This window comes from Syngnathus acus, chromosome 2, assembly GCF_901709675.1.
Source record: "Syngnathus acus chromosome 2, fSynAcu1.2, whole genome shotgun sequence".
NCBI lineage: Eukaryota > Metazoa > Chordata > Actinopteri > Syngnathiformes > Syngnathidae > Syngnathus > Syngnathus acus.
The window spans coordinates 7,498,904-7,523,069 of record NC_051088.1 but is presented as its reverse complement, the minus strand read 5'-3'; the positions used below and the strand labels follow the sequence as shown (position 1 = coordinate 7,523,069).

At 41.0% G+C, this 24,166-nt stretch overlaps 3 protein-coding genes across 6 annotated transcripts; 1 reads left to right on the top strand and 2 right to left on the bottom strand.

Annotated features, from left to right (window-relative positions):
• Nucleotides 1–55: 55 nt before the first annotated feature.
• Nucleotides 56–17,818, bottom strand: cep104 (centrosomal protein 104). 4 transcript variants are annotated; one of them, XR_005101337.1, is made up of 23 exons: nucleotides 17,708–17,818; nucleotides 16,995–17,121; nucleotides 16,115–16,288; nucleotides 15,744–15,882; nucleotides 15,486–15,548; nucleotides 14,019–14,095; nucleotides 12,866–13,034; nucleotides 11,699–11,881; nucleotides 11,388–11,600; nucleotides 10,163–10,378; nucleotides 9,855–10,022; nucleotides 9,043–9,210; nucleotides 8,581–8,757; nucleotides 6,469–6,666; nucleotides 5,600–5,668; nucleotides 5,254–5,341; nucleotides 4,636–4,708; nucleotides 4,400–4,508; nucleotides 4,201–4,339; nucleotides 3,467–3,534; nucleotides 2,261–2,348; nucleotides 1,133–1,369; nucleotides 56–1,094 (listed from the first exon to the last, which is right to left on the bottom strand). XR_005101337.1 is itself a non-coding variant. In XM_037279788.1 (22 exons), exons 2-22 carry the CDS (start codon nucleotides 17,105–17,107, stop codon nucleotides 1,233–1,235), a joined length of 2,829 nt encoding a protein of 942 aa, XP_037135683.1. In that variant the 5' UTR covers nucleotides 17,108–17,121; nucleotides 17,708–17,818; the 3' UTR covers nucleotides 56–1,232. The 4 variants fall into 4 exon arrangements, 3 of the variants coding, with proteins under 3 accessions (XP_037135683.1, XP_037135690.1, XP_037135694.1); XM_037279788.1 differs by having other exon boundaries at nucleotides 56–1,369; XM_037279795.1 differs by having other exon boundaries at nucleotides 56–1,369; nucleotides 17,572–17,757.
• lrrc47 (leucine rich repeat containing 47) lies at nucleotides 17,791–21,749 on the top strand. Its single transcript, XM_037244496.1, has 8 exons — nucleotides 17,791–17,820; nucleotides 18,059–18,709; nucleotides 19,098–19,541; nucleotides 19,861–19,977; nucleotides 20,075–20,190; nucleotides 20,763–20,865; nucleotides 21,005–21,094; nucleotides 21,212–21,749. Exons 1-8 carry the CDS (start codon nucleotides 17,791–17,793, stop codon nucleotides 21,428–21,430), a joined length of 1,770 nt encoding a protein of 589 aa, XP_037100391.1. The 3' UTR covers nucleotides 21,431–21,749.
• A 510-nt stretch (nucleotides 21,750–22,259) lies between these two features.
• On the bottom strand, nucleotides 22,260–24,095 carry LOC119117851 (L-rhamnose-binding lectin SML-like). Its single transcript, XM_037244447.1, has 8 exons — nucleotides 24,074–24,095; nucleotides 23,913–23,978; nucleotides 23,666–23,801; nucleotides 23,154–23,263; nucleotides 23,050–23,094; nucleotides 22,814–22,946; nucleotides 22,584–22,687; nucleotides 22,260–22,357 (listed from the first exon to the last, which is right to left on the bottom strand). The coding sequence occupies exons 1-8, from the start codon at nucleotides 24,093–24,095 to the stop codon at nucleotides 22,326–22,328; spliced, it is 648 nt and encodes a 215-aa protein (XP_037100342.1). The 3' UTR covers nucleotides 22,260–22,325.
• Nucleotides 24,096–24,166: the final 71 nt, after the last annotated feature.

Genomic DNA, 24,166 nt, shown 5'->3' with positions numbered 1-24,166 from the left:
CCAATCCAATAGTGATCTGACACCGCCCCCCGCCCCACTATAGTACTATATAAAATTTTTTTAACTTCAACCCTAAGGTGTGGAAGAAATCATATATTACAGTACACATTAAAATGATTATTTCCATGTTTTGCTATACTTACAACACATTGAACTATAGTTCAATCTTTTGCTTAAGCCTTAGCAAAACTCAACTTCAACTGTACATTGAAATGATTTACGCCAGCCAAAAAGCGAGTCTGTGACTCGACGCCGCAAAAACACATTAAACAGGATCGGCCCGCTCCTGTGACTGAATCCGATTCTGTCCGATACTCACTAAAGAGCCGGACAAGGAGCAGATACCGATGCAGAATAATGGATCGGGACATTTCTAGTGTAAAGTTGCTCAAATGCACACCTCATCTGGCAAGACAACAAATACAGCTTGAGCGACTTCTGTTTGTGTAGCCGCAGTCGAATTCCACAGGCACTGGGCATACAGTATATCGACAGCTGTATAGTAGCATCTGGGGTCTCTAGTTGTAGGAGGGCATTGTCAGGTCTGACAAAATAACCCCTGATGACGTCATTGGAAATTATCTCGGTTCTATTCGCCATCTGCCACACTTTAGCAGTCTAACTCGTTCAACTCGCTCCCAGAGCAAGTTTGTAATTAAAATAGTCTCATGCTTTTATTCTGAAACCTTTTTAATGACAACATAATTGTCAAAATGTCCCCTTTTTGAACTTTGTAACCTTTGCTATTACTCTAACCAGTCTTTTTTCTTGTGTTTATCTATGTGATGTGGGTGTGCTATACAAATACTGTGAAACGACTTACTGCATGCCTCATCATTGGCTGCAATGAAGCATACCCTGGACCTATAATTAGTTTTGTTTTTTTTGTAGATTTTATGTGTGATGTGAACAAGTGGAGCCAATTTGGACCTTGATCAAATTTGGACTAAAGATCTCTGACTTGAATTCAGTTGGCATGACAATGTTTTCATTTTTACGACCAGCAGGTCAGCTTCTCATTTCAGCCCGTATCTCACTGAGCAATAACTGTCTGTGAACATTTTTGCAACGTTGTATGAACCCTGACAAATAGCCGAAATTCATTCTGATTGCAAGCAGGTCATCAAATCACATGGCATAAAACCTTTCCCAAGATTGAGAAACTAGGACCATGACATAATGGGTGACGGTTGATCCTCTACAGCAAGAAGGTGAGTTTTCTTTTTCAACAGTCACCGCTTCCCAGATGTATGTCCTCTAGCCAGGGGTGCCAGAGACGGGATCCGACTGCCTCTTCCCAAAGGCCTGGCTCCACCTCGACTTCCCACCGACCAGGTGTTTGGGACCTTTGTGCTAGCAACAGCCTTACCTGCACACAAACAGAGAGGCCCACCATCTGTCAAACCCTTGACAAAGATAAAAACCTTTGTCTCGTGTTGTATTTATGACCAAAACAAAGCAGCCATATACGTACAGCAATTAAAGAGCATAAACATGGCGGTGTCGTTTTGAATCGACTGTGTTCCTGTGCTTTGAAGAAATTTTCGGTGAAAGCATGAAAAAGACATTAAGAAATCTACAAACTGTTTTTAAACTGCGAGAAAAGGGCAAAATATGTCTCCTTCAAGAAAAAAAACTCATTGCAGGGATTCTTAAGCAGTAGTGAAAGCACTTTCCAGGGGTATAATGCTAGACCAATGGCTTAACACTTTGGAAAATGCTGCTCTATTCCAAGTAAATTTCCTGGAACTTAAAAAAAATAAAAGGAAAAGATATTTGCCACAGTTGTTTATAGCCAAAGTAAAATGAAGACCACACAGATTAACTCATGGTGGCTTTCTGTACCTGCCTCTACTTTCCCTAAGGTACACCCTGAGAAGTAAACACATTCCATGTTTGGCTGTTGTCTGTTGACATTCTTGACGAGCCCACATTATGCCATTAATTCCAAACGGATGTATTTCTGGAGTAATTGTGGCTCGAGATGCCACACAGACAAGACCATTATCCATTCCTTTGAACACTCAACATGAAGAGCCACAAGAGCTCTTTGATAGGAATTGGGTTTTTTACATTTCTGTGTTACTGTGGTTCTAAAGACTCATAAAAAGAAATGAACAATCACAATGTAAAGATTTCATAAATATAATCGAATCATGTATGTCACTAAGTAAGAAAGCCAATTTGGAAAAGTTGCACTTTGTAATGTGTGCTGTGCTATGCTGGTGGATGTATGGACAAGCGGGTATGAATGCTTCACCTTGTGCTGGTTGGGTTCTCTGGGACACCGCGGCCCTGCGTGAGTTTTGTTTGCAGCCCTCACTGCCCGTTAGGTGAGCCTTCCAGGCCTGCAACATATACAAAAGCTGCTCAGTAAGTCCAGTTGTGCCCTGGAGGACCTTCAATCCGAGGATGCCACGGGCAACTGTAGGTACCAGCCAACGGCGGAATGGCCGCCCTCCTTCCTTCTACAACACTGCGGCCTTTCATGGCATCTGTTCAGCCAAGAGTGTGACTTTCTCGTAATGTTTTTTTCTCCCCCTCAGCAATTTTGAAGGGTGTGTTTGCATCAAGAAACTGCATGTCATGTCTAAGTTTTTAGTGAGATCACCGCAGAGTACATTTACACTATTTGTGTTAGGTCTCCTTGAGCAGACTCTGCTTGAATACGAGCAATGATAATGAAATGAGAAAAAAAAATTGATTAAATGTGTTATTGTCGATAATATAATTATTATGCTGGTTGTTCTGACACTCTCAGCAGATGCAGAGTATACGCAAGACAAGTCCGGGGAGCAGTGCAAGGGAAAGGCCAACTCAGACAGTCAGACTCAGAGAGACCTTTTGATTATTTTGCTCGCCCTCATTCCAAAGATTTATTATTTGATTGATTATTTTTTCCAGTACCACCCACAACAAAATCCAAAGACTGATTGTGTGCATGTGTGTGCGCACAAATGCGTTTTGCTGGCGCCCGTGCATTTAAGTGCGGGTGTGAACATGCACGTGTGGGCAAAGCCAGGGTGGCCTGGTTGCAAAACTGACTCCTGGCCTGAAAAAATCTCCCAGTCCAGCCCTGCAGGTTATTCAGGGTTTTCCCTCCTTGGTTCTCCTTTTGCAATTCAACTTGAGAGAAGGAATGAGGCAGCACAGCAAGGAACAAAGAAGTCTCCTCGTTTGAAGTCTTTAAATGGGTCAACAATAGCAGTGTTTTACCTCCGTTCCTCTCTGATCTTTTACTTTAGTGTTGGTTTGATGGTTGAGGGGAAATGCTAATGGTGTGAATGCCCAGGGTCTGTCAAACAAGCTATTTGTCTTCGAATGTGAGACCTTTGATAAAAAGATTTACTTTTTTGATATTTGCAAAGGTGATGTAACTAAATTCTCCCAATCTAAATCGGAAAAATGAAAAGAATGAATGGCATCTTAGTTGTTTTAGCTGGCACACTCATGTTCAGAATCTTACCTCTTCTCCCGGTGAAAAGTTGCTGTGACACAAAGGGCAGTGGCTGGAGCGTTTACCTGAGACGGGGGCTGAAACAGAAATGTGACACCTTTAAACTACCGTACAGGTATAGAGAACACTGGAAAGGAAAGGAAAATGTGATAGGAAAGAACGGAATTTTAAATTTAGACATTGTTTCAATGATGGATTTAATTCATCAAGAAGGAATTCATCAAGAAAATCCATTAATGTCGAGAATAATGGGATTTATGGAATAACAAAGCCAAACCTTAAAGAAACGCAAAGAAGACTCCACACTTGTCAATTATTAATACTGGCATATGGTTGGAGCACCAGCCAGATACAGAGAAATACTTTTAAGTAGCTGAAGCTCAAAACTACATCCACTTGGCCTTCAGATGCTTTCTGGCTTCTTTTATGCATAATTCAAGATTTACAGCTTATTGCATCTGGTTTATATTCCAATTCAAGACAATTTTCCAAACTTTCATGGGATAAAGCAGAGCAAGAGGCTTAAATAACCAACAAAGTACCAATGAACAAAGTCAGCGGGATAAAGGCTCCAGCTCACCGACAACCTTAATGAGGATGCACAGTATAGAAAATTAATGGATTAATGAAATAGAAAAAAAAATATTAATCACTTTTGGCTTGAACACTTCGATGATATAAAAATACAAATTGTCATCGCTCCCACTCAACCAGTCATCCAAAACTTTCGATGGGAAACTCACGTTTGCAAGTGGTACCCTGGATGTGTCGAGTCAGATCTTCTGTGGCCACTGCCTCCGAGCAGCGCAGACACTGGCTGAACTTGGACCTACTATCACATTCGCTTAGTAGGTGCTCTGTGAAGCTGGAGATCTCCACGACCTGCGAACACCACAAGCTGCAATAAAAGAGAAACAATTTTTTGCTTTGGTGGAAGCTTACCTGTTTGCATTCATCGCAGCGCCGCAACATGGGACAGTGTTTCCAGTAGTGAAGGTCTAAACCATCTTCCGTGAAAGAATCATCAGTTTTGCCGCAGAATATACATAAGCTGGAAAAAACAGTGAACTGAAGTTTTAGAATACAATGACCACGAATCTGTAATATCTACCGCATTGTATTGTGAATGAAGATACTAGTCAGCTAAACAGACTAATGCCTAAACGCGAGTCACTTACTTATCCAGGTATATGACAGATTGCTGGACCTCCTCGGAGGGTGTTGTCTTGTTCTGAGACAATTTTAGAACTGCTGTTAAACAAGAAGATGAGACCTGTCACTTCCAACTGGACAGCACTACATCAAGCTCTTTCAACATTGAAATTATGAAAAGTTTGTAAATTTCGCATTCATTCAATCAATATTTGTTACCACTGTTGGTTTTAAGTAAGAATTATTTAATGAATAAGTTAGTTGTCATTTATTGTTTTATGTTTGAGATATTAACTGCAGCATTTTGCTTCAGTTGTTTTTTTTTTTTTTTAAAAGTGCTCTATAAATAAATAAAGCCGAGTTGAGTAAAATAGGGAATACTTGACATTCGCCTTCATGGCTGATGCAGCCCCCAAGTTCAGTGTCTGGACAGACAAATTATAGCAGTTGCGACTTAACAACTCCTTAAATTGTGAAAGCAATCCACAATGAACAGGTCATGTTTGGGGCGATCAATATTTGTCTTTGCAGGTTTCAAAAGATTAACAGTACATTCAATCCACTCTTAAAACCAAGCCTAATGGTGGAAAAAATAAACAATTGAAAGGCATTAAACTGAATTGGATCTGTCTCCACATACGTACTTTGTTTACCAGTCTTTTGAGACACCCTCTCAACTTTAGGAACTTCTTTCTTGGCCATTTGTCCTTTGGTACTTTTACCGTCTCCCTCCTTTAAGAAAAGACACACATGTGAGTAAATGGTCCCAATCTAAAAGAAAAGGACAGACATCCAAATTGATTTTGAAACAGTCATTTGTTCATTGACAATGGAAGGTGTCCTTTCCCTCTTTTGTGAGAATACAATGTACCAGTTTTATTTGTAAAAGAGACTTTTTGAAAGCCCACCGAGTCAAATGGAGTTATAAATGTTAATTAGAAGCCTTTACAAGGTGTGATGTAACTGTGCTCCGATGACAACTCCACCTACTGTCATGTCCTTCAAGGCAGCCAGCTGCTCTTGCAAAGAGTGGATCTCCTCTTTCTCCTTCAGCCCATCCTGCAAACCACCACCCATTATAGAGCCGGACAAATTTGTCACAACGTCAGTACACCATTCATTTGAATATTGAGTAGTGGAGCCTGATGTGTGCTACTAACTGGAAGCTTTGTAACCTTTGGAGCAGCAAGGTTGTACTGCATTGATGTTGATGATGACTGAGGCGCAACAGTGTGCCAATTTGGTAATGGCAGGGCTAGCATTCTGATGATGCTGGTGCAAATTAAGCTTACTCACGGGGTGACTCACAAGCATTACAGTCAAATGTCCCAGCATGTCAGTCATCCAACAAAAGCCAAACCCGTATATGGGCTACATAGTGCAAAGCAAGTATTGGAATTTAAATAAATGGAGAGCTAGAAGACAGTCTATCTTAAATAGTTAAATGCTTGCAAATTATTTGATCAAAACAAGCATTGATGAGGCTTTAAGCTAAAATTTTGATGCTTCCTTTTGTCCTTTGTAGCATCAAATTTAAAAAGATATCTATGGTGTCATGTGAAAAAACATCCATCTGATATGTGAAGCAGCTATTGCCTACCTACAAGCTGCTCTTCATTGATTGCATTTCAATAAAACCAACAGTTTATTTTTCTTGTCGCAAGCAAATTTTGAACGTGTTAAAAATTTCCTCGCGACAAGAAAAGTACAGGCGAGCATCTGCCAAACAAACCTCAACTGTTTGAACGAACCCTGACATGAAGGCGAAAATTCATGTGACTGGTATCGGCAAATGTCACTCACTGGTATCACTATCAGCAACATAAAATCCTGATCGGAAAACAGATGAAAAGTCTTGCCTGAGTTTCCACCAGCTTTCCGTCGATTTTGGCAAAGCCATCAAATAAGGTTCTGTAAAGGAAGTTCTTCCGAGCAGCATTAGGAGATGGAAAGTAGCTGAGAACAGCCGAACTGTGCTGCTTGTACATGGACAAGATGATGCGCACTGCCACTTCTCGAACAGCAGACGCACCATGCTCCAAGGCTGCCATACAAAACTGAAAAAGATACAACAGAAGTGTGTTTATTGATATACAGCTTCAATACACCGATGTTCTGTGTGACCTGGCTCAAAATCTGTTTTAGTTCATCCCAAAAGCATTGGGTGTGTTTGCAAAAAACTCTAATACAAGTTATACTGACATTGCAACACACAAATAAATCAGTAACATGGTGCCACAAATGAGAGCGGTACATAAATACGTACGCCCAAGCAATTACGGCTTCCGTGCCTTGCTCCTCGGCAAGTACACAGAAATGCCTCCCACCTGCACTTTCCTGCAACCAGTTCCGATTCCCATACCTTGTTACATAGTGGGCCCCTAAGCTGAGTCCTTACAGAATTTCACAAGGCAGATCACCCAGGTAACGGTAGTAGGAAAAGGAAAAAATGTTCAAACCATCCCTGTCCTAACACTCTTGGGGTATCAAATTCACATACTAGCTACATGGGCATGTGGTATGTGGACATATACAGGACATATTTGTTATATTACTATAGTGCTTTGCAAAAGACTATTTTTTTTTCCTAATGACTTATTTTCACATTAGTTATTTTTCACCAACAATGGCATTAAACAGGCTTCTATTGCACTTAGCAAGTTCCTGCAACTTAACATACAATTTGTGGTTTCATTGAGTGTTTTCCTTCATGTTGGTTTTTGACATAACGGAGTATATTTTCAAATTACCAGTTAACTTAAACTGCAAAGACTCTAAGAACATTTTTCTGTAGCCTATACAAATATAACCACTGTAGGCATGTCGTATGCGTTTTATGAAAGTCATTTAGGAAAGGGAGTAGGGAATAATAATTGAGTTATATCACACCGACAGACTTTAAATGTGTTAAATTGCATGTTCATTCTAAACAGATTACACATGCTGGTGGTATGTGATCCAATATGACTGGGGTGTTTTACTAAGTTTAGGGGTTAGGGTGCACGCCCAATTGCACGTTCACTATGGATTGTGCTTGATGTTAGCAATGGGTGTGAAACTGTTGACCACCATATTTAAATGAGGGTCTTGTCCATTGGATGGCTCGGATGGTTTTCACTACAGAACATTTGAGAGTGGAAGACATATTACTGCGTAACAGAAAAAAAATCTATCACTCTGGTTATTTTGGGGATGCTATCGACTGCAAAAAAGGCATATTTTGTTTGATTCAACTAATTACAGCTGTGGGATCAAATAAATAATAATAAATAAATAAATTGTGAAAAAGTTTTAATCTTAGCACAGACCATGCATGCAGGATACTCGCTGAAATGTTTAAAGTGACATGAGCAAAGGAAACCCCCCTCCATCCCGTCACATCTCAATCATGACTGGAAGTGTTTCCTAAGCAAATCTTGGAGGCGCTCCACACAAAGGCAACCAGCAAGCATGTGCAAACATGCAAACAAAGGCCACCTGTGTGGAAAAGGTTAAAGGCAAACCTAACAATTTGCCCTCAATGATAAAAGATTCAGGAGGAGGGCTAAAAGGGGTGAGGGGTCATAAAGTAAAAGAAAAGGACAAGTATTGCCTTGTCCACCGTGGTCAGTAAGTGGACATTTTCAACATGGATATTAGGTTAGTGCTGAAAGCTAAGGAAATGAAATGTTATTTTGTGTCCAGAGACTGCGCATTGCCTACACAATTTTGCAACTCATCAAGGTGTGTAAAAGCTTTTGTAAAGGTTACAAAAATGAACACACTTTGACCCCAAAAATTCAATTCATGGATACCTGAAATACTATCAACCAAAACTTGGCCTCTGCGATATATGACATTCTACTTTTGAAGTATCTTGTGAAGTGGGGAAAAAGAGGTTGCTTTCCCAAAATAATCTTAAAATGAGTCAACAAATTTGGTGACCCAATGCAAGAGCCAGGACATTTAATGAATCAATTGAAGTCCTTTACCATCATTACATTCACCACGGTGAATCCAGAATTCTCTGTGCCCAGCTCCACCAGGAGATTTTCGAGCAGCTCGGCCCGACTCTGGGCTAGACGAGAGGGAAAGTTGGATTTGAAAGGCTTCACCAGCTCAACGTGTACAAAGTGCAAGACCCGAACATCCTTCAGGGCAGCAATTTCCTAAACAGCAAACAACAGAGATGATGCACTGTAAGCCATTGTCAAGTCGCATCCGTGTGCCATTGTACATTCTAATTTATCCTTCAACACAAACATCTGGCTGGAGAGGAAGTCATGTGCAAAGAAGATGGAACACCTCATCTGTGACATTTTATCAAGTGACTGGAATGTGGAAACATGCGAACTGCACCATGCGTTTCCACCATGTCGAGACTAGTATGGTACATGTCAAGGGAATTAAATGAGCCGCCTAGACTGGCCATGAGTGTCATTGTGATACAATACCTGGATAGTAGCTGTGGCAGCGTTGCGGAGGTGGTTAGTCAAGTCTCCAGTCCTGGCCAGTAGGGTGGGCCAAGTGTTCTCCAAACAGTGGGTCACCTCAACTCTGCCCAGACCTGGGATGAGCTGGCTCAACATGAAGAGCAGCAACTTCAAGGAGGCTTGGAAAACCTAAGTTGAGGCAGATTTTATTACTAAGATATCCAAAATCGAATTGTGCACTTTGTTGTTGGTATATTCATTTGCATTTGATTTTATTGTGCTTTGTTTACTCTGTTGTCTGAAGGCAGGTTGGCATTGAATTGCCTTACCTGGCTACTTAAAGGTGAAGTTAAAAAAGAAGATGAGTTTCAGGGACCTGAACGCATTTCCAAACCCCGGGTGCAGTTACTGGTATATGATCTAATGATTAATCAGAAGATAATGACTTGAATATATAACCACATACGCGAACACCTTGATGGGGAACGTATGTACGTGTAAATGCATTTAGATACATGGTGGTTCCAGTAATAAACTAATAACCTTGAGAATTGTTGTTGCTCTACACGAGAGAAATGTTACTGTGCTATTTTTGTGATGTTATTTTTTTTTTTACTGAGGAATCAAGCTCTTGGTGAGGAGGTTGGGATGCCATACATAGGGAAAACACTGTTCCGTGTGTGAGAGTTCAAAACCAGGAGCATAAAATGTGTTTGTAACGGGGTTCCAGTGAACATATAACTGCGGATACATTGGTAGAACCATTGGTGGAATTGATTAAAAAAACTAATAAACAAACAAAACACCCAATGACTAGAAAGAAAAGGAGTTACAGATGAAACTTTCTCCGAGAGGGCCCTCTTGACCAAGAAGACTGCGGCTCTTATCATGCTTCTCAGCTCCTCTTTGGGAGTCGTGGAGGGCACTTCCAAGAGCTTCTTGTGCACTGCCAGGAGTGCATCTTCCCTATTTGACCAGGATTTAGAATATGCCCTTGCAACCTGGAAAAGAGTAGTCAAGGGAAAAAACCAAATCATAATGTTTACTTTGGAATTCATCTGTTTTTATGACACAATAGATATGGAGTTTCTATACAATCCCATGCAATCACTTAGCGGTTTTCACCTTTTCTGCCACTTACCAGACTCTCACCGTACACCTCTATTGCATGGCCAGCCTCTCTCTGAGCCTTTTCCGAGAGGGGCTCCGGTTCTCCGCCCACCTCAGGGCTAAGCAGACTACGTTGGGTGTCAAGTGGAACAGAGTGAACCATTGCAGGGCTCTGTATAGCCTCCACTGGCTGGTCCTTTCTCTGTGGGGCTGGCAGATGCCTCTCATCAAAAGGCACACCGATGAACTAATGAAAGAAATTTGTTGAAATGGAAAACCCATTGTACTTAGTATGAAACTAGAAAAAAAGATCCAGTTTACTTATTTGAATTTAAAGAAAATAATAAAGTATTCAATGCGCAGGGTTGAATGGGCAGGAGTCATGGTAGTTCTGAGTAGTAGCGTTTTACTAGTTGAATAAATATTAAGTTTGGACTCAATGAACAATCATTTATAATAATAATGATTGCTATAGCAAATATACAAATAAATAAGCGTGACTGAAATAAATGTGATTGTTATGTTTTTCAAGATCGCGCAGCCCTCGGGACCCTTCAGTAAATCCTCTTTCGCTTTGCCCCCTGGGCCGATCAGTGGTCGGCTGCTTCGTACCAGCTCAAAGGTTCGGTCTTAAACCCACATGGGCAGCTGGCGGCGTCAGTCATCTGTTGCAGACTTTTAATTAAATAGAGAAACTTAAACCTGTAGTTGAGGCTGACCTCGGGAGGTGGTGAATAAAATGTAAAAAGAATCCAACCACCAACAATCCTCCCGTGTACCTGGCCTGAGGTGGACTAGACACGCTGACTATGAATAAGACAAAATTACTTATGCAGCCAGACACCTTGAGAAGAAACATTTTTTTTCCTTCATTTGACTTCACTAAAACCTTTCACTGTTTGGGTACACAGCACATACCTTCTGCCATGTGTTCCACCCACATGACTCAAAATGTAGCCACTTTCAGTACTATACAGGGATTGTAAACAAGCCACAAATTCAGCAGTTGTCATACTAAGAGACCTAGCCCGCAGCACCGCTAACTCAAAGTTAGTGAGCTACTTTTGCCTCTCACTCATTTGTGTGATGCTGATTTTGGCTTGTCTCTAGTCCCACATGGCTTTATATTGCTCATCTTTGTCGGAGAGCAAGGCCCATGTTGCACTTATTATAGCAGCATGTACAAAGAAAGAGAGCTAAATCTGAATCACTATTTTCTGTGGGGTTTTTCTTCAGCTAAGATAAGTGGCACTTACATGTATTATTTGAATCTCAGACGAGGCGCAAGGTGAGTTGCTCCATTTTGGTAAGAGTGTGTCAGAGTCTGACAGACGGCTCTGTGGAGTATTTGAAAGGGCTTTCTCTTTCCTTTTTGTGTCAATGGACTTGGTGGGGAGCGAAGGGATGGCTGAAGAACAAAGAGGTGATGGAACCTCCTTGGCTGGACATGATTCCGATGCACTTGTGATCTAAAGATGAAGCAAATGAGCGGACGTGACTTCAAATAAATTGTGCCTCCCACACCCTACCTTCTTAAAAAATACGGCATCGAGAGCAACTCACGTACCATTGCCTGTGTTTGGTGACTAACAATTGCCATATGATCAAACAGGTTGTGGACTTCCAGCTGCTGGTAGACACTCCGCCGGTATGCATCCATTTCATCCTTCTTTTTCTTGGCGAGGTCATATTCCTCCTTTTCAATTGCACACTGCCTCTCCACATCGAACCTTGCCAAATGCTCTCCAGCCTGTCCAGAATGGGTAGAGGTCTTGTCAGGATGCCGTTCAGACAGAACAACTGCTCTTTCTAACAAGTCATTCTTTGGTGTCCAAACCAAATGAAGTCAGCCAGTTACTTTGAGGAAGAATTACTGCTGCCAAAGAAACACTACAGTATGGGAATTATGATTACGTAGGTATATAGATTTAGATATGCGCTAGTCAAGTACTGTTGAGAATTTGGCACAGTAGACGTAAGAAAATTGGGATAACAAAGGCACAGTAAGTTTTCATGCTCATGAAGCTTATAGCAGTTTTGTCATCATGTTTGCAAGTGTGAAGTTTCTATCAGTCACCGAGTCAGCACCACGTTCTAATTAATGAAAGGGTTATATAAATAAATTTGGCTTGACTTGTCCTAATGGTGAATCTATATTTTCAAACTGAAATCAACAAGGCAAAATTCATTTGTGAGGAAATGTCATTGTCCCTAATTAAACCGAGCAACATCTTTTCTCTGGCAAGAAAATTCTACAATGCTTTTCTGTTGAGGAGTTCCACTTCTTTTAGTGGATAAAATAAAGCTTGCAATTAACTACATGCATACAGTGTATTCATTGGCTTTCAGACTGCCATGGCAACAGCTTTGACTGCTGTGCAGCTGACAAGGCAAGTGTGGCTGCTCTCTGGTTACAAAAAGCTGTGAGGTTGAGTAAGAAGGCAGAAGAATCGACATGACCTGACAGTCACTGCAGCTGTTGAGCTTATTAAGAATTCATGGTGTGCATGGCAACACTGTATACAAACGGGTCAGTAACGGGAATCTGAGCAATGTTTAAGTACTGTTCAATAAATGTTGAACAGGTTTTTTTTAGGGTGGCGTACACAAAGAGAACATTCAGAGGTGCAATAATCAGAGGCAAAATATTGTTGGCGAACTTTCTTCATTTAAGAATTTTGTTTCAAAAGAAAACCAATTATTTTTCAATATACTGGAACAATATTGATGGTACCTTTTGAAGATCAGCAATAGCCTGCTTCAGATACTTGGCTTGCTCAAATCTCTCCTGGTGAACCATATCCTGCTTTTTTTGATCCAGCTGGCGGATGATGCAGGCAACTTCAGGGTCCTGGTACATATCAAAGGCCAGGTCATCCAAGGGAGATGTGGAGTCATATTTTCTAAGATCAAGAGAAAGACACAAATTGGGCTTTATTTTCGTGTCTGGCGAATGTCCGAAGCAAAGCACTGTCTAATTGTGCGCCATTGCGGGTGTGAACACAGCTGAATCTGTCTGCCTGCACCATGATCGAATTTAACAAAAATCACGTTACATCACCTGCACCGCTATTTGGACCTGCTTCCAGCTGCTCTCAAGTTTAGTCTACTTTAGGCCAACAAGTTTCAAGGGGCAGTGGGGTCTGCCAAATTCCCCAAACCGGTCAACTAGGCTTAAATGCGGGTTTTGGATTTAGATGCGGTTTCAAGATTTTCCCAAATGGACGGTTTATTTCCAGGCTTCTCCAATTCCGATTCAATGATAAAAAATGTAAATATCATACAAAGGTAACCCAAGTAAACGTTTGTTTGTTTGTTTGTTTGTTTGTTTGTTTGTTTGTTTGTTTGTTTGTTTTTGGGGTTGCTCTGGGCACATTTGTATTATTACTTTTGTATTACCCGTCTCCTCAACTTGTCATTGGCATGTTCCAGCTACGCCCAGGGAGGTTGGCTAGATTCGCATGGCTTTTAAATTTATCACAGAAATATGCTCGTCTCTAATTTTCGGGTCAAATGTCTCCTTCGCTTCTTCGTCCTATGTTTAGTGTGGAACACACCATGTCACCAAAAAGCACAGTGACTACTTGAAACTAGTTAGACCGGCTCATTGATTGCAAGTTTAAAGACACCAGGGATGCTAAAAAGAGCACACACCAAGGTTGAAAATATTCATATGGTTAAATTATTTTGAATATTTTACAGGGGCACAAGGCTTGAAATAACGTTTTTTGATGAGCAATTTTGCAAATCTGCTAATTTGTCCATCAAACAATATGAAATTGTTGTGTTCTATCTACGAGTCCTTGAATGCCTTATTGGTTGTCTCTTGCTTGTGCAGTATTATTAACACAAGACAAAGACACCCGGGTTCAATGGCCGAGTCTCACCCTGCAAGGGTCGCATCCAAGGCGGCTTCCAGCTGGGTGCCGTTGAGGTAGTGTTCGATCAGCTGCTCTCCTCTTGGCTGGGGGTAAACAGATGGACACATCACACGTACGAACGCACACACACACACACACACACAACACACACACACACAACACACACACACACAAGATGTTCCCTTGTTATCTGGCACTAAACTTGTACAGATACATGGCTACGCTTACGTGGACAACATTTCTTCAATCCGAGCAGAGTTCAGATTAAAATTAGGATTATAAAATACTACAAAATGAGGAAAATACACTTCACCATTGACATCCAAATAAATTACTACAACTCTATGGCATAAATATTAGAAGTCTTGTTATAAATGTCATCCAGAACCTCTAATAGTATTTAGGTCAAAAGTAAAGGTCTTGCTGGCCTGGACCACCCAAAAGGCTACTGATAAAATTAAGTGGAAGCAATAGTAAGAACAATGATATGACCTGACACAAAACTAAGTAATACAATGATAAACATTGATGAAGGCCGCAAGTCAAGAAGTCATTGCATTACATTACATTACATTACATTACATTACATTACATTACATTACATTACAAGATGTACATACTGCTTCTTGCTGCTAGGAATACAAACATCACTGTGCATGTTCAGCATGAGTTGTGTCAACACAATTTGAGACCAGGGAAGAGATGTATATGCAAGCAACTGAACCCCTACAGGTGGGTTCAGTGCTGAGGTGGAGGTCCTTAGTCAGATTAGCAAGAAAAACAATGCACTGCTTGTTCGCTGGAATCTGTGCACGAGTGTGTCAGTGTCTTTACATAAGGGAGAGAGTGAGAGTGTGTCTGTGAATGTGTGTGTGAGCGGGGGTGCATGTTTAAAAGTGCTCTCCCCTCAAAAGCTATCTGTCTGCAGGCTTATCTGATTACAATGACTAACTAAAAGACTCCCTCTTGTGTGATTGAGTCCGAACTTCCCCTTGTATTTCCTTTCTACATTCTTGTCACATCAATCATTCAAACATACCGTATATATGGGCACCACAACTAGCATTTCTTAATGATTTAAGCCTTGGAGCCAAAAACATGTTCCATTCAGTTTCTATGCAGCTTTTCCTTATATGGAAAGGGTCAGAGGTGTTGCATTGCGTCCCAGAGACGGAAAGTACACCATGGCCTGGGGCACAAGCAATCAACCGTTCACACTCATGACTATGGACAATTCAATTAACAATGGATGCAAATTAATAAAATAATAATAATAATAATCTCATAACTTTCCTTCAGTTAAAGGCAAGGTAAATTTAAGACTTTTTAATTCCATTTGAAATTAAAGTTAAGACCAATTTCTCAATGTCCACCATTGTACAGTAAGCCGGGGAAATGTCTCAAGATAAACTACAGCACAACAGCGCCACCCACTGCTGCACAAATAAAAGTTCAATAACAGCTGATACTTACAATAGTGTAAGAAGCGCCCCCATCCAGGGGATCACCCAGCACATTGATGGCCACCAGCGCAACCTGAAATCCCAAATAAATGTCTGTGAGGTGTAATATACAAATTTTGACATAAGGTAAGATGATTTATTCTTCCAACCACAGAGCTATCAGCTTCAGAACGGGTCATAGAAAGGGTGTTAAAGTAGCCACAGCGCGCTTCACTTTCACTCTGCACACTGACGAAGATAGACTGTGACATCACTGAGCTTCATTTACCTGATTGTAGCGATTGTGACGATTCGCGTGATTTCTGTGGAATGTGATCCTCAGGTACGTTCCAACAGCATCTACATGGACCGACTTCAGCTCCCGAGCTCTGAAGCCAGTCTTCTCATTGTCCGACAGAGACACGTAGCTGTGGAGAGAGGGCATCATGCAGAATTGTATGTTTTGTGAATAAATTTTTTGAAACATGCTTACAGATAATTTTGAAATGAACATTTCTTTACATGTATCTCATGAATGTCCTGTTCTCACATTCCAAAATCAATGGATTCTACAACTCTATTTCACCAGGAATGCCTTCTTTGGACAGTTGTAAAATATCTAAAAAAATAGGAGTTTAAAATTATCCTCAGTAGTCTCACCCTAACTTGTGAAGTTGGCCGATGAACATGGATGTACAAGGATCAGGAGGACTGTCTCCAATGTGGAACTCCACCTTAGCCGGGATTAGGTAATGGTGGGCCAGCAACTGCAGCTTCCTCACCCGACATCTTTCCACCAGCTGCAGGGTGATGTGCTGAGGGTAGCTACACAACCTGTGGAACATTTTGCATCATTTTGGCCAGCGAGTCAAACCCGATCCAATTGTACCGCCATTGCAGCAGCCATACAGCAGTCACAAGATTCCGTGACTATTTCAAATAGGTCAATTTTAAGGTTTCACAGCACAGAAAATTAATTTAGCAAGGGAAGTGGTTCAGTATTAATATAACAGAATTCAACAATGACACCTGCCAAGTCTACAGTAGAAGTGTACTACTTTAAACTACTTTAGAAATAACAGAGCTTGAGGTTTCCCCTGCACAATAATGCACAAAAAAAATGCTCATTTTATTTTATTTATTATTTATTATTTATGGTTTGTGCCTTCTTGTTTTTGTTTTGTGTCGCCTACTTGTATGTCTCGTCACCGTGGGATGGAGGAAACGGAATTTCGGTTTCTTTGTGTGTCTTGACATATGAAGGGATTGACAATAAAGCTGACTTTGACTTTGACTTTGACTTTGACAATAACAATAATCAGGACTTAATAAAAGAATCAGGAACTAAGAGAGGCTGACATCATTTTATGAAGTGAGAGGACATTGCTTGGGTGTCTGTATAGGATAAAATAAAATACAGATATAATGCAGATCAGTAGTATTGTTGCATTTGACCTTGATTTTTAGAATTCCTGAAATGTAACCAGTGATGACAACAGTCATTGGGTGATGTACAATCAGTGGGGTGTTGCTATATTACCTGCTAGATCTCCAACCACTGACAGTGGGTGCATGGACAATGAGGTGCTGGGCACTGAAGTTGTCCTCATGACTGGAAGAACTATGTACAATAAATGCTATCTTTCTGGGCATCCCTCCGCCGTATGCTGCAAAAATAAAAACAAGCCAGGTCACATATATTCCCGTGATGTATTGTGTGGAGAATTAGTCTTAATGAGTTACTGTTTTAGGTCAAGAAAAAAAAAACGAGACCTATCTTTCTGTACCAATTTTAACAGGGCAGTATTTAATACAGAATTATTGTATACAATTCCTTATTGCTATTACTATAAAATGGTTGTATTTGACTAAACAATATTAATAACGAGATATCTTTCCAAAGTATAGGTATGTATGTGTGTAGCTATTGAATGGTGACAAAAAAGAACCCAGGACATAGTACCTAATACTAATACTGTATATTACGCGGGTAATGATGATACTGACCGTGCTTTAATGAAATCGAAACACTTGAGTGGTAGTTTCTCTACACGACTTTTCATGATGGGCGAGCGCTCATGGGGATTTGACCAACATGGCAGAGCTTACTTACTTACACTAGCTGTGTTGTGACGTTGTTTTGGCCAGCTCTCACCGATCACACAACAATATGTCTCCCAGTCTGAGTGCTTTACGTTTTAAATAGTTGCAAGACAGACAAGGCACCATTTGGTGCGTTCAAATAAGTCTTACCGTAAACGTCACCGTAATGTTGACAGCTCGCACTAGCGTCTCATCCCCATCACCGCAAGCGACAACTTGCACGAGCATGCGCGATGTCGCGGCTGGCATCGCAATGCACTGTGGTCAGTGTAGTTTCACACTTACCGGGCCTATCGTAACGCTCTGCCGTCTTCCGCCTATAAACCGGATACCACGTTTGTCATTTCAAAATAAAGGTATTAAAAGTGTATTGTTGAGGGTCACGAGTCACAACGTATAATTTTAACCACTATTGTTGAACCAAGATAAAAGAATAGACCTTTCTGGTACGTTCATATATTTTAATTCTCATTAGGTCCTTAGAAGGACGCTAATTAGTAGTGTTTTGATTTTTATTCCGAAGGCTTTAAACGGAAGCTACGGATACCCTTGTTTACCTTTAGCGGCGGTCGAATCGCCAACATGGATGACACGAAAGCATGGCCAGAAGTGGAAAAAGCAGCAGCAGAGAAGAGACGTGAACTGGTTTTACAAGGTACTTCGGCCAATACAAAAATTTCATCATACGGGGGCCTTCCGTCAGCCATTTATTCCCTCACGCTCCTCAATTATCTGGAGGTTAGCCAGTGCCCAAGTCTGACAGAGCTCCACGAGGACATCCAGCATCTGACAAACCTTCAGAGTCTCATCCTGTGCAGAAATAATCTCGCATGTGTCCCGAATATCATCAGCAGCCTCAAGTCGCTCAAAGTTCTGGACCTGTCAGCTAACAACCTTGGCCTTTTACCGGAAGGGATCACGCAATTACGCGAGCTAACCACTTTGAACGTGAGCTGTAACCACTTGGAGGCTCTCCCGGATGGACTGAGCCAATGCCCCAAGCTTTGCAGCGTCAACATGTCCAAGAACCGCATCATCGGGTTCCCGAGCGATTTCTACTCGGAGAGGCTGGATTTGCTCAGCACCCTGATGGCCTCGGATAATGCCATCGTGGAGCTCAGCACGGATATTCACAAGTTATCAGCTCTGAAGGTGAAGCCCTGAACGTCGGGTCACGGTCACACAAAAAAACGGGATAAGCTCCAGCACGCCCAAGACCTCTGTGGGGACAAGCGGTACAGATGGATGGATAGATTCCTAGAGTTGTTGGGGGGCAATTTTAATGTTAAGAAAGTTACTCTGGTAATTTAAAAAAACACAACATTTTATGAGAAAAACGTCATACCACTATCAGACGTTAATGATATTACAAGAAACACATTTGTTTGCAAGAAAGAGGTCACACAAGCATGGGTACAAAATAGTATTTGGTTGCCACTGTTCTTTTTATAACAGAATTAACATGAATTGCTTTTTCATTTCAAAGTGCTAAAGTCACTCCGAGACCTTGATGTGGTTCTACTCTTGTTCGCCATTTCAGGTGCTAGATCTCTCCAACAACAAGCTGAGCGACATCCCATTGAGCCTGAGTGACTGCCCCAAGCTAAAGGAGATCAACTTCAGAGGCAACAAGCTGAATGACAAGCGCCTTGAGAAGATGGTGAAAGGCTGCCAGACCAAGTCCATTCTCGACTACCTCAGAGGAAAAGGAAGGCAGGGAGAGGAGAAAGGTGACATGGAAGGGGGGCGGGGTGTAAATGACAGGAAGAGGAAGCAAAAGAAGAAGAAGGAGGAAGAACGAGACGAGTTGGAAGAAATCAACAAGATGGTGGTGAGGGTTCTCCATGTTTCCGATGCGCCTGAGGCACTCACGGTCAGAGTGAGTGCGGAGGTGAAGGATGTACGCCCTTACTTGGTGTGCTGTGTGGTAAGAGGCATGCTCCTGAAACCTGGGAATGCTCTTAAGCGGTTCCTTGTGGCACAGGTACGTCAATAAATTGTGATCTTTTGGGGTTTTTTTTCACTTCGATCATTATGTGGCCAAGATATTTTTTAAGCAATGCAGGCATTGTCAACAACCCGCAAAGTCCACTTAGTTTTTGCTGAACAGGTTTCTGTAGAAATTGAAACTGGTTGAGCCCATCCAATCTATCCACCCATCCATCCTCTATACATCTTGTCATCAGGGTCGCTCTACAAAGTCTATCTTCTGCATTCTCCTCTTCTAACATAAGCTGCCCTCATGTCTTTGCTCAATACATCAACCTTCTCTTAGACTTAGAGGTTTCACTTGTCCCCACCAGACGAAAGTTCATGAGGACATATGTGGAAAGAGGACCATCGCGACCATCGCCACTCATGATGTACAGCTTCTCAAAGGTCCACTGGTGTATGATGCCAAACCTCCCACACAGCTCAAAGTAGGCTTACATAAAGCCCTGTCTAATTCCGATGGGCAACACAACCAAAGTCTTATAGATTGTCATCGGTGGCTCTTTTTTTTTTGTGCCTTGTCAGATCACGCCGTTAGGTCGGAAGGAAATGACAGCCGTGGAGCTGATGAGGCATCTTCAACTGGAGGCTGATGAGCTGAGGAAGCAGAAGAAGCGGCAGAATGTCACTGGTCTTCACAAGTCAGTCCCAAAGTTTTATCGAAACATTTCTGTCTGTTGGGGGGGGAAATTAAGCTTACAAAATGACTGGAAATTGCAAGAAAGTGTTGTAATACAATAAACAAACAGCTAAAACACTCCTGTCCAAATACCAGGATATTTTTTCATGTGGCCAAAATACTATTAAAAAAAAAAAAAATTACTTTTTCCACCAATAATGTGATTTATAAGCTGCTCAAGTCAATTGGCAAAAAAAAATCTTTTTGAGAGGTCAAGTACAAATAGATAAGCTGAATTTCTATTCTGATCTGGTTAATTGTAAACAGCATATCCCAACTAGGGTGTCTACATTTATGCAACTATCAGTAGTTAATTTTTTTTTTACATCTATCGATTGAGTTGTATACAGTAGGTAACAGGTCACAATCATTTGAACTAGAGATAGGCTTGTAATATCCACTAAGTATATTTTGATTTCTTTTATGCTTCAATTTATGGTCTTTCACAGCTCACATTTCTTACAAAATCTGAAGCAACTTTCAGTTTGTTTGTTTTTTAAATAAAGGCAATACATGCTTACCACCTTGTTCCAGATACCTGGACCTTCTTCAAGGAAAAGCACTTTATCCCTGTATTGTGGATGCAGAGGGCCACGTGATCTCATTTCCACCTATCACAAACAGTGAGAAAACCAAGGTGTGTGTGATTCTTATAAAAATATAATTTGGGGAGCATTTATGACAAGACTTCAAAGAGCATACTCTCTCTTGGCCATTTGAAAAAAGCTAAAGTCCATTATGGTTTACATGATGTTGTGTATGCCGCTTCTCAACAGATCAAAAAGACAACCAAAGAGTTGTTTTTGGAAGTGACGAGTGCAAACAGCCTGCAGACTTGCAAAGATGTTATGGACACTCTGATTGCAGTAAGCCCCTTTTGTTCAAATTACACAAATATAAAGCATCCAAACTTTTAAGAACGTTAAACTTTGAAATAAGTCAAAACTGTGCAAAGCAGAAGGATAACTTCTGTTTGCTTGCAGAAAATGGCAGAGTTGAACAAGTTCACGGTCGAGCATCAAGAGGAAGTGGGCTCTGATGAAGAGGACGCCCCATCAGGCCAGCCAACTAGCACAGACGCCTGCAGTGATTTGACCATCCAACAGGTCCGAACTGTCGACCAGGACGGGAACCTAAAGGTGGTCTACCCGTCTAAGACAGACCTCTCCGGAGACATCCCCAACTTGACAGTCATTTGGTAGTACAGTAATCCCAGGTTTCCACAAGGGTTGAGTTCTAGGAATGAAGCAGAAATTGGGCAAATTCATTTTTTTCTAGTTTAAGCCTGAAAGCACCCTCACACCTCATTCTAAATTCAAATAAATTGACTGTTTTGTGGCACTCATTTAAATTGTTTTAACTGGTATTTGCATTTGGACTCCATAATTAACTAGTTAGTGCAACTGTGCATGACGGTCATACAGTGACTGGTTTGAACTAGCATTCCTGCCAAGATAACTACCCCTTTGCTGCACTACGTTCACAGGTCTTAGTTCATTAAACATACAATGTTGAGTTGCAGTGTTTGATTGATGCTAATAGCAATTCCTAAAGGTGCCAAGTGAGCCATGACAGTAAAATCTCAATGGGACAATGTTGGACCAGTTCTGCAAATGTAAATTTGATTTAGGCCAACAGTTAACCGGTGTGCATTCACAGATCCAAAAATCAACTGGTTACAAAAGTGATTGCAACCAAGTGGCAGAAACTCAAGATCATTTGATAAAAACCAATAGCTTAATTGATCACATGTAAAGTTTCAAGCACATCATTTTTGGAAAATTGCCATAATGTGATAGTGACCAAGTTAGAATACTACGAGTCTTAAAGCTAAAAATTAAACATGTCAGCTCTATCATTCAACAATGCAAAACTTTCAGGAGGAGCAGAGTAAATGTGAAAGTGATTGTTTTAAGGGTGCACACTGCATAAGAAAATGCATAACATTTCACAAGCATTGAATTAAAGTCTCTTTATTGATGGGAAAGAGTGTGTGGATCCAATTTGAACAGTGACATTTGACCGCCACCGAGTATGGGACCAGCAAGTGTACAGTTGCACAATGGACTCAAAAATGCAGGTACTGTAACCACAAATTTAGTAAGCATTTTTGAGATCACTCCCTGGAGCTGTAAGGAAAAAGAAAAAAGAGTTTAGACTGTACCATGATTAAATAATCTACTGGTAAACTTCTTTGTAATACAATTGCAAACTGTGCAAGCTATGCATCCAAAAAAATGACTTACGATTAAACAAATTTGTTCGTGTCACCAAAAAATAAGATACAAGGACACATTTTCACAGCCTTTTCCGTGAAGCGAAAGTCACTTTCTACATGAGCAACAAACTACTTACAGTGACATGTGTAAGAAACTTCCAAGTACTTGTAGGTGCCTACACAGGGGTCTCCAAACAAATAATTGGTGGCTGCGATCCTACAGCTGTGTTTTCCGTTGCACCTGAGGGGAACAAACCGGTTACATTTTGTATTGTCACCAATCAATCACAGTGCATGTAGACAAACTGCAGGTATTTAGAACAAGGTGATAATTGTGATGCAAACAGGCTGACTCGTGTTACCATACCTTGAGGCGACAATGTCCGTTGGGTGCAGACAGTTTGTATTTTCAATCTCTTTTAGCTGCCTTTTGTTTGCGCACGTCACTCGGTCACGGCGTCCGTAGTCAGCACCGTAGACCAAAATAACAGTTTGTGGATCTGACGTCAAGATGAAAGGTGGTAATTGACATTTGAGTCAGCCAAATACTCAAAGAAAGTTCATAATGGGAATTCAGCTAAAAAAAAAAAAATTGTGTCTCACCACAATACAAATATGCCTCTGACTGTTCACACGCCACACTAGTAACTGTAGAGAAAATTTAAATTAAGGTATTGAATGCACACTATGGCACACAGGTGACTTACATGCATACAAGCAGGTGAAGTTTGTTTGCAAATATTTGAAGGTGCCAGGACATGGATCGGGGTTGCGCAAGTCATTGATGCCCACTTCGCACACCGTCTTTCCATTGCATCTGGACACAAATAGCATGATTCAACAGTGTTCCTTTAAAAAGTTCAAAGCATAATCCACATCTTACACTTTTCATAAACCATTACCACATGGGTGATGCCAGACAGCTGCTATTCTACAATATGTAGATGTAATGTCATGTTTTGAATTTAAAATGCATCGGTTCATTCAATTTATGTCGGTCATGATTTTTGTAGACTAAGAAATGTTTCTCAGTTTTACAAACTGAAGAGACAGTTCCTCCATTTTCTGCTGTAACACATTCAACGCTATCAAAATGCAATGCAGACATCTGGGATTGTCAAGGGTAGCAGTATAGATTTTATTTTTTTAAATATGATACTTTATAAACATTTAAGACAAAACCCAATGCCAACGATCGTCAAATAAGCCCAATGAATACCTTGTCTTAATTTTGTCGAAAGTGCCTTGCTGAGCACACCGTACGTTAGCCAGCTCTTTATGAGATTTGCCCTCATGGCAGATCAGTGAACTTGAGCGACCATACAAAGCCTGCTCCACGTTGATCACGCCATGATCTGGGAGGGAAAGACAGCAATCAACATTGCGCTGGGTTGACCCTCTTTAAATTAGAGCTTGCCTTAAAAAAAAAAAAAGCCAAAACTAAAACTCTTAAGACCATGTCTTACCACAGTGCAGGCGATGGATGTTTAAACGATACCAATCACAGGTTGTCACTTGCTCTCCAGCATAAACTGCAGAAACCAATGTGAATGCATCAAAAGATTGTTTGAGGAAACTAGAAATGAAAGGCTACTTGTGTATGCTGGGCATTAAATCTGATAGTCACCTGCTGTGAGAAGCAAAGCCATTGCGGACAGCACTGCAAAATTAAAAAAATAAAATTTACAGACTGGCCAAAGATATCTCATGTGATAGTTTC

What these genes read in the sequence shown, in the direction of transcription:
- cep104 (XM_037279788.1), bottom strand. Translation starts at nt 17,107, where the DNA reads ATGCCCAGAAAGATAGCATTTATTGTACATAGTTCTTCCAGTCATGAG. An exon ending in GGCCAACTTCACAAGTTAGG is followed by an intron (nt 15,883 to 16,114) that starts GTGAGACTACTG and finishes CTCTCTCCACAG; the next exon opens with CTACGTGTCTCTGTCGGACA. An exon ending in TCAAAAGACTGGTAAACAAA is followed by an intron (nt 4,709 to 5,253) that starts GTACGTATGTGG and finishes CTTGTTTAACAG; the next exon opens with CAGTTCTAAAATTGTCTCAG.
- lrrc47 (XM_037244496.1), top strand. Translation starts at nt 17,791, where the DNA reads ATGTCGCGGCTGGCATCGCAATGCACTGTG. An exon ending in AGCGGTTCCTTGTGGCACAG is followed by an intron (nt 19,542 to 19,860) that starts GTACGTCAATAA and finishes TGTCCCCACCAG; the next exon opens with ACGAAAGTTCATGAGGACAT. An exon ending in TTATGGACACTCTGATTGCA is followed by an intron (nt 21,095 to 21,211) that starts GTAAGCCCCTTT and finishes GTTTGCTTGCAG; the next exon opens with AAAATGGCAGAGTTGAACAA.
- LOC119117851 (XM_037244447.1), bottom strand. Translation starts at nt 24,095, where the DNA reads ATGGCTTTGCTTCTCACAGCAG. An exon ending in GGCTTTGCTTCTCACAGCAG is followed by an intron (nt 23,979 to 24,073) that starts GTGACTATCAGA and finishes TGGTTTCTGCAG; the next exon opens with TTTATGCTGGAGAGCAAGTG. An exon ending in AGTTTCTTACACATGTCACT is followed by an intron (nt 22,358 to 22,583) that starts GTAAGTAGTTTG and finishes TTTTCCTTACAG; the next exon opens with CTCCAGGGAGTGATCTCAAA.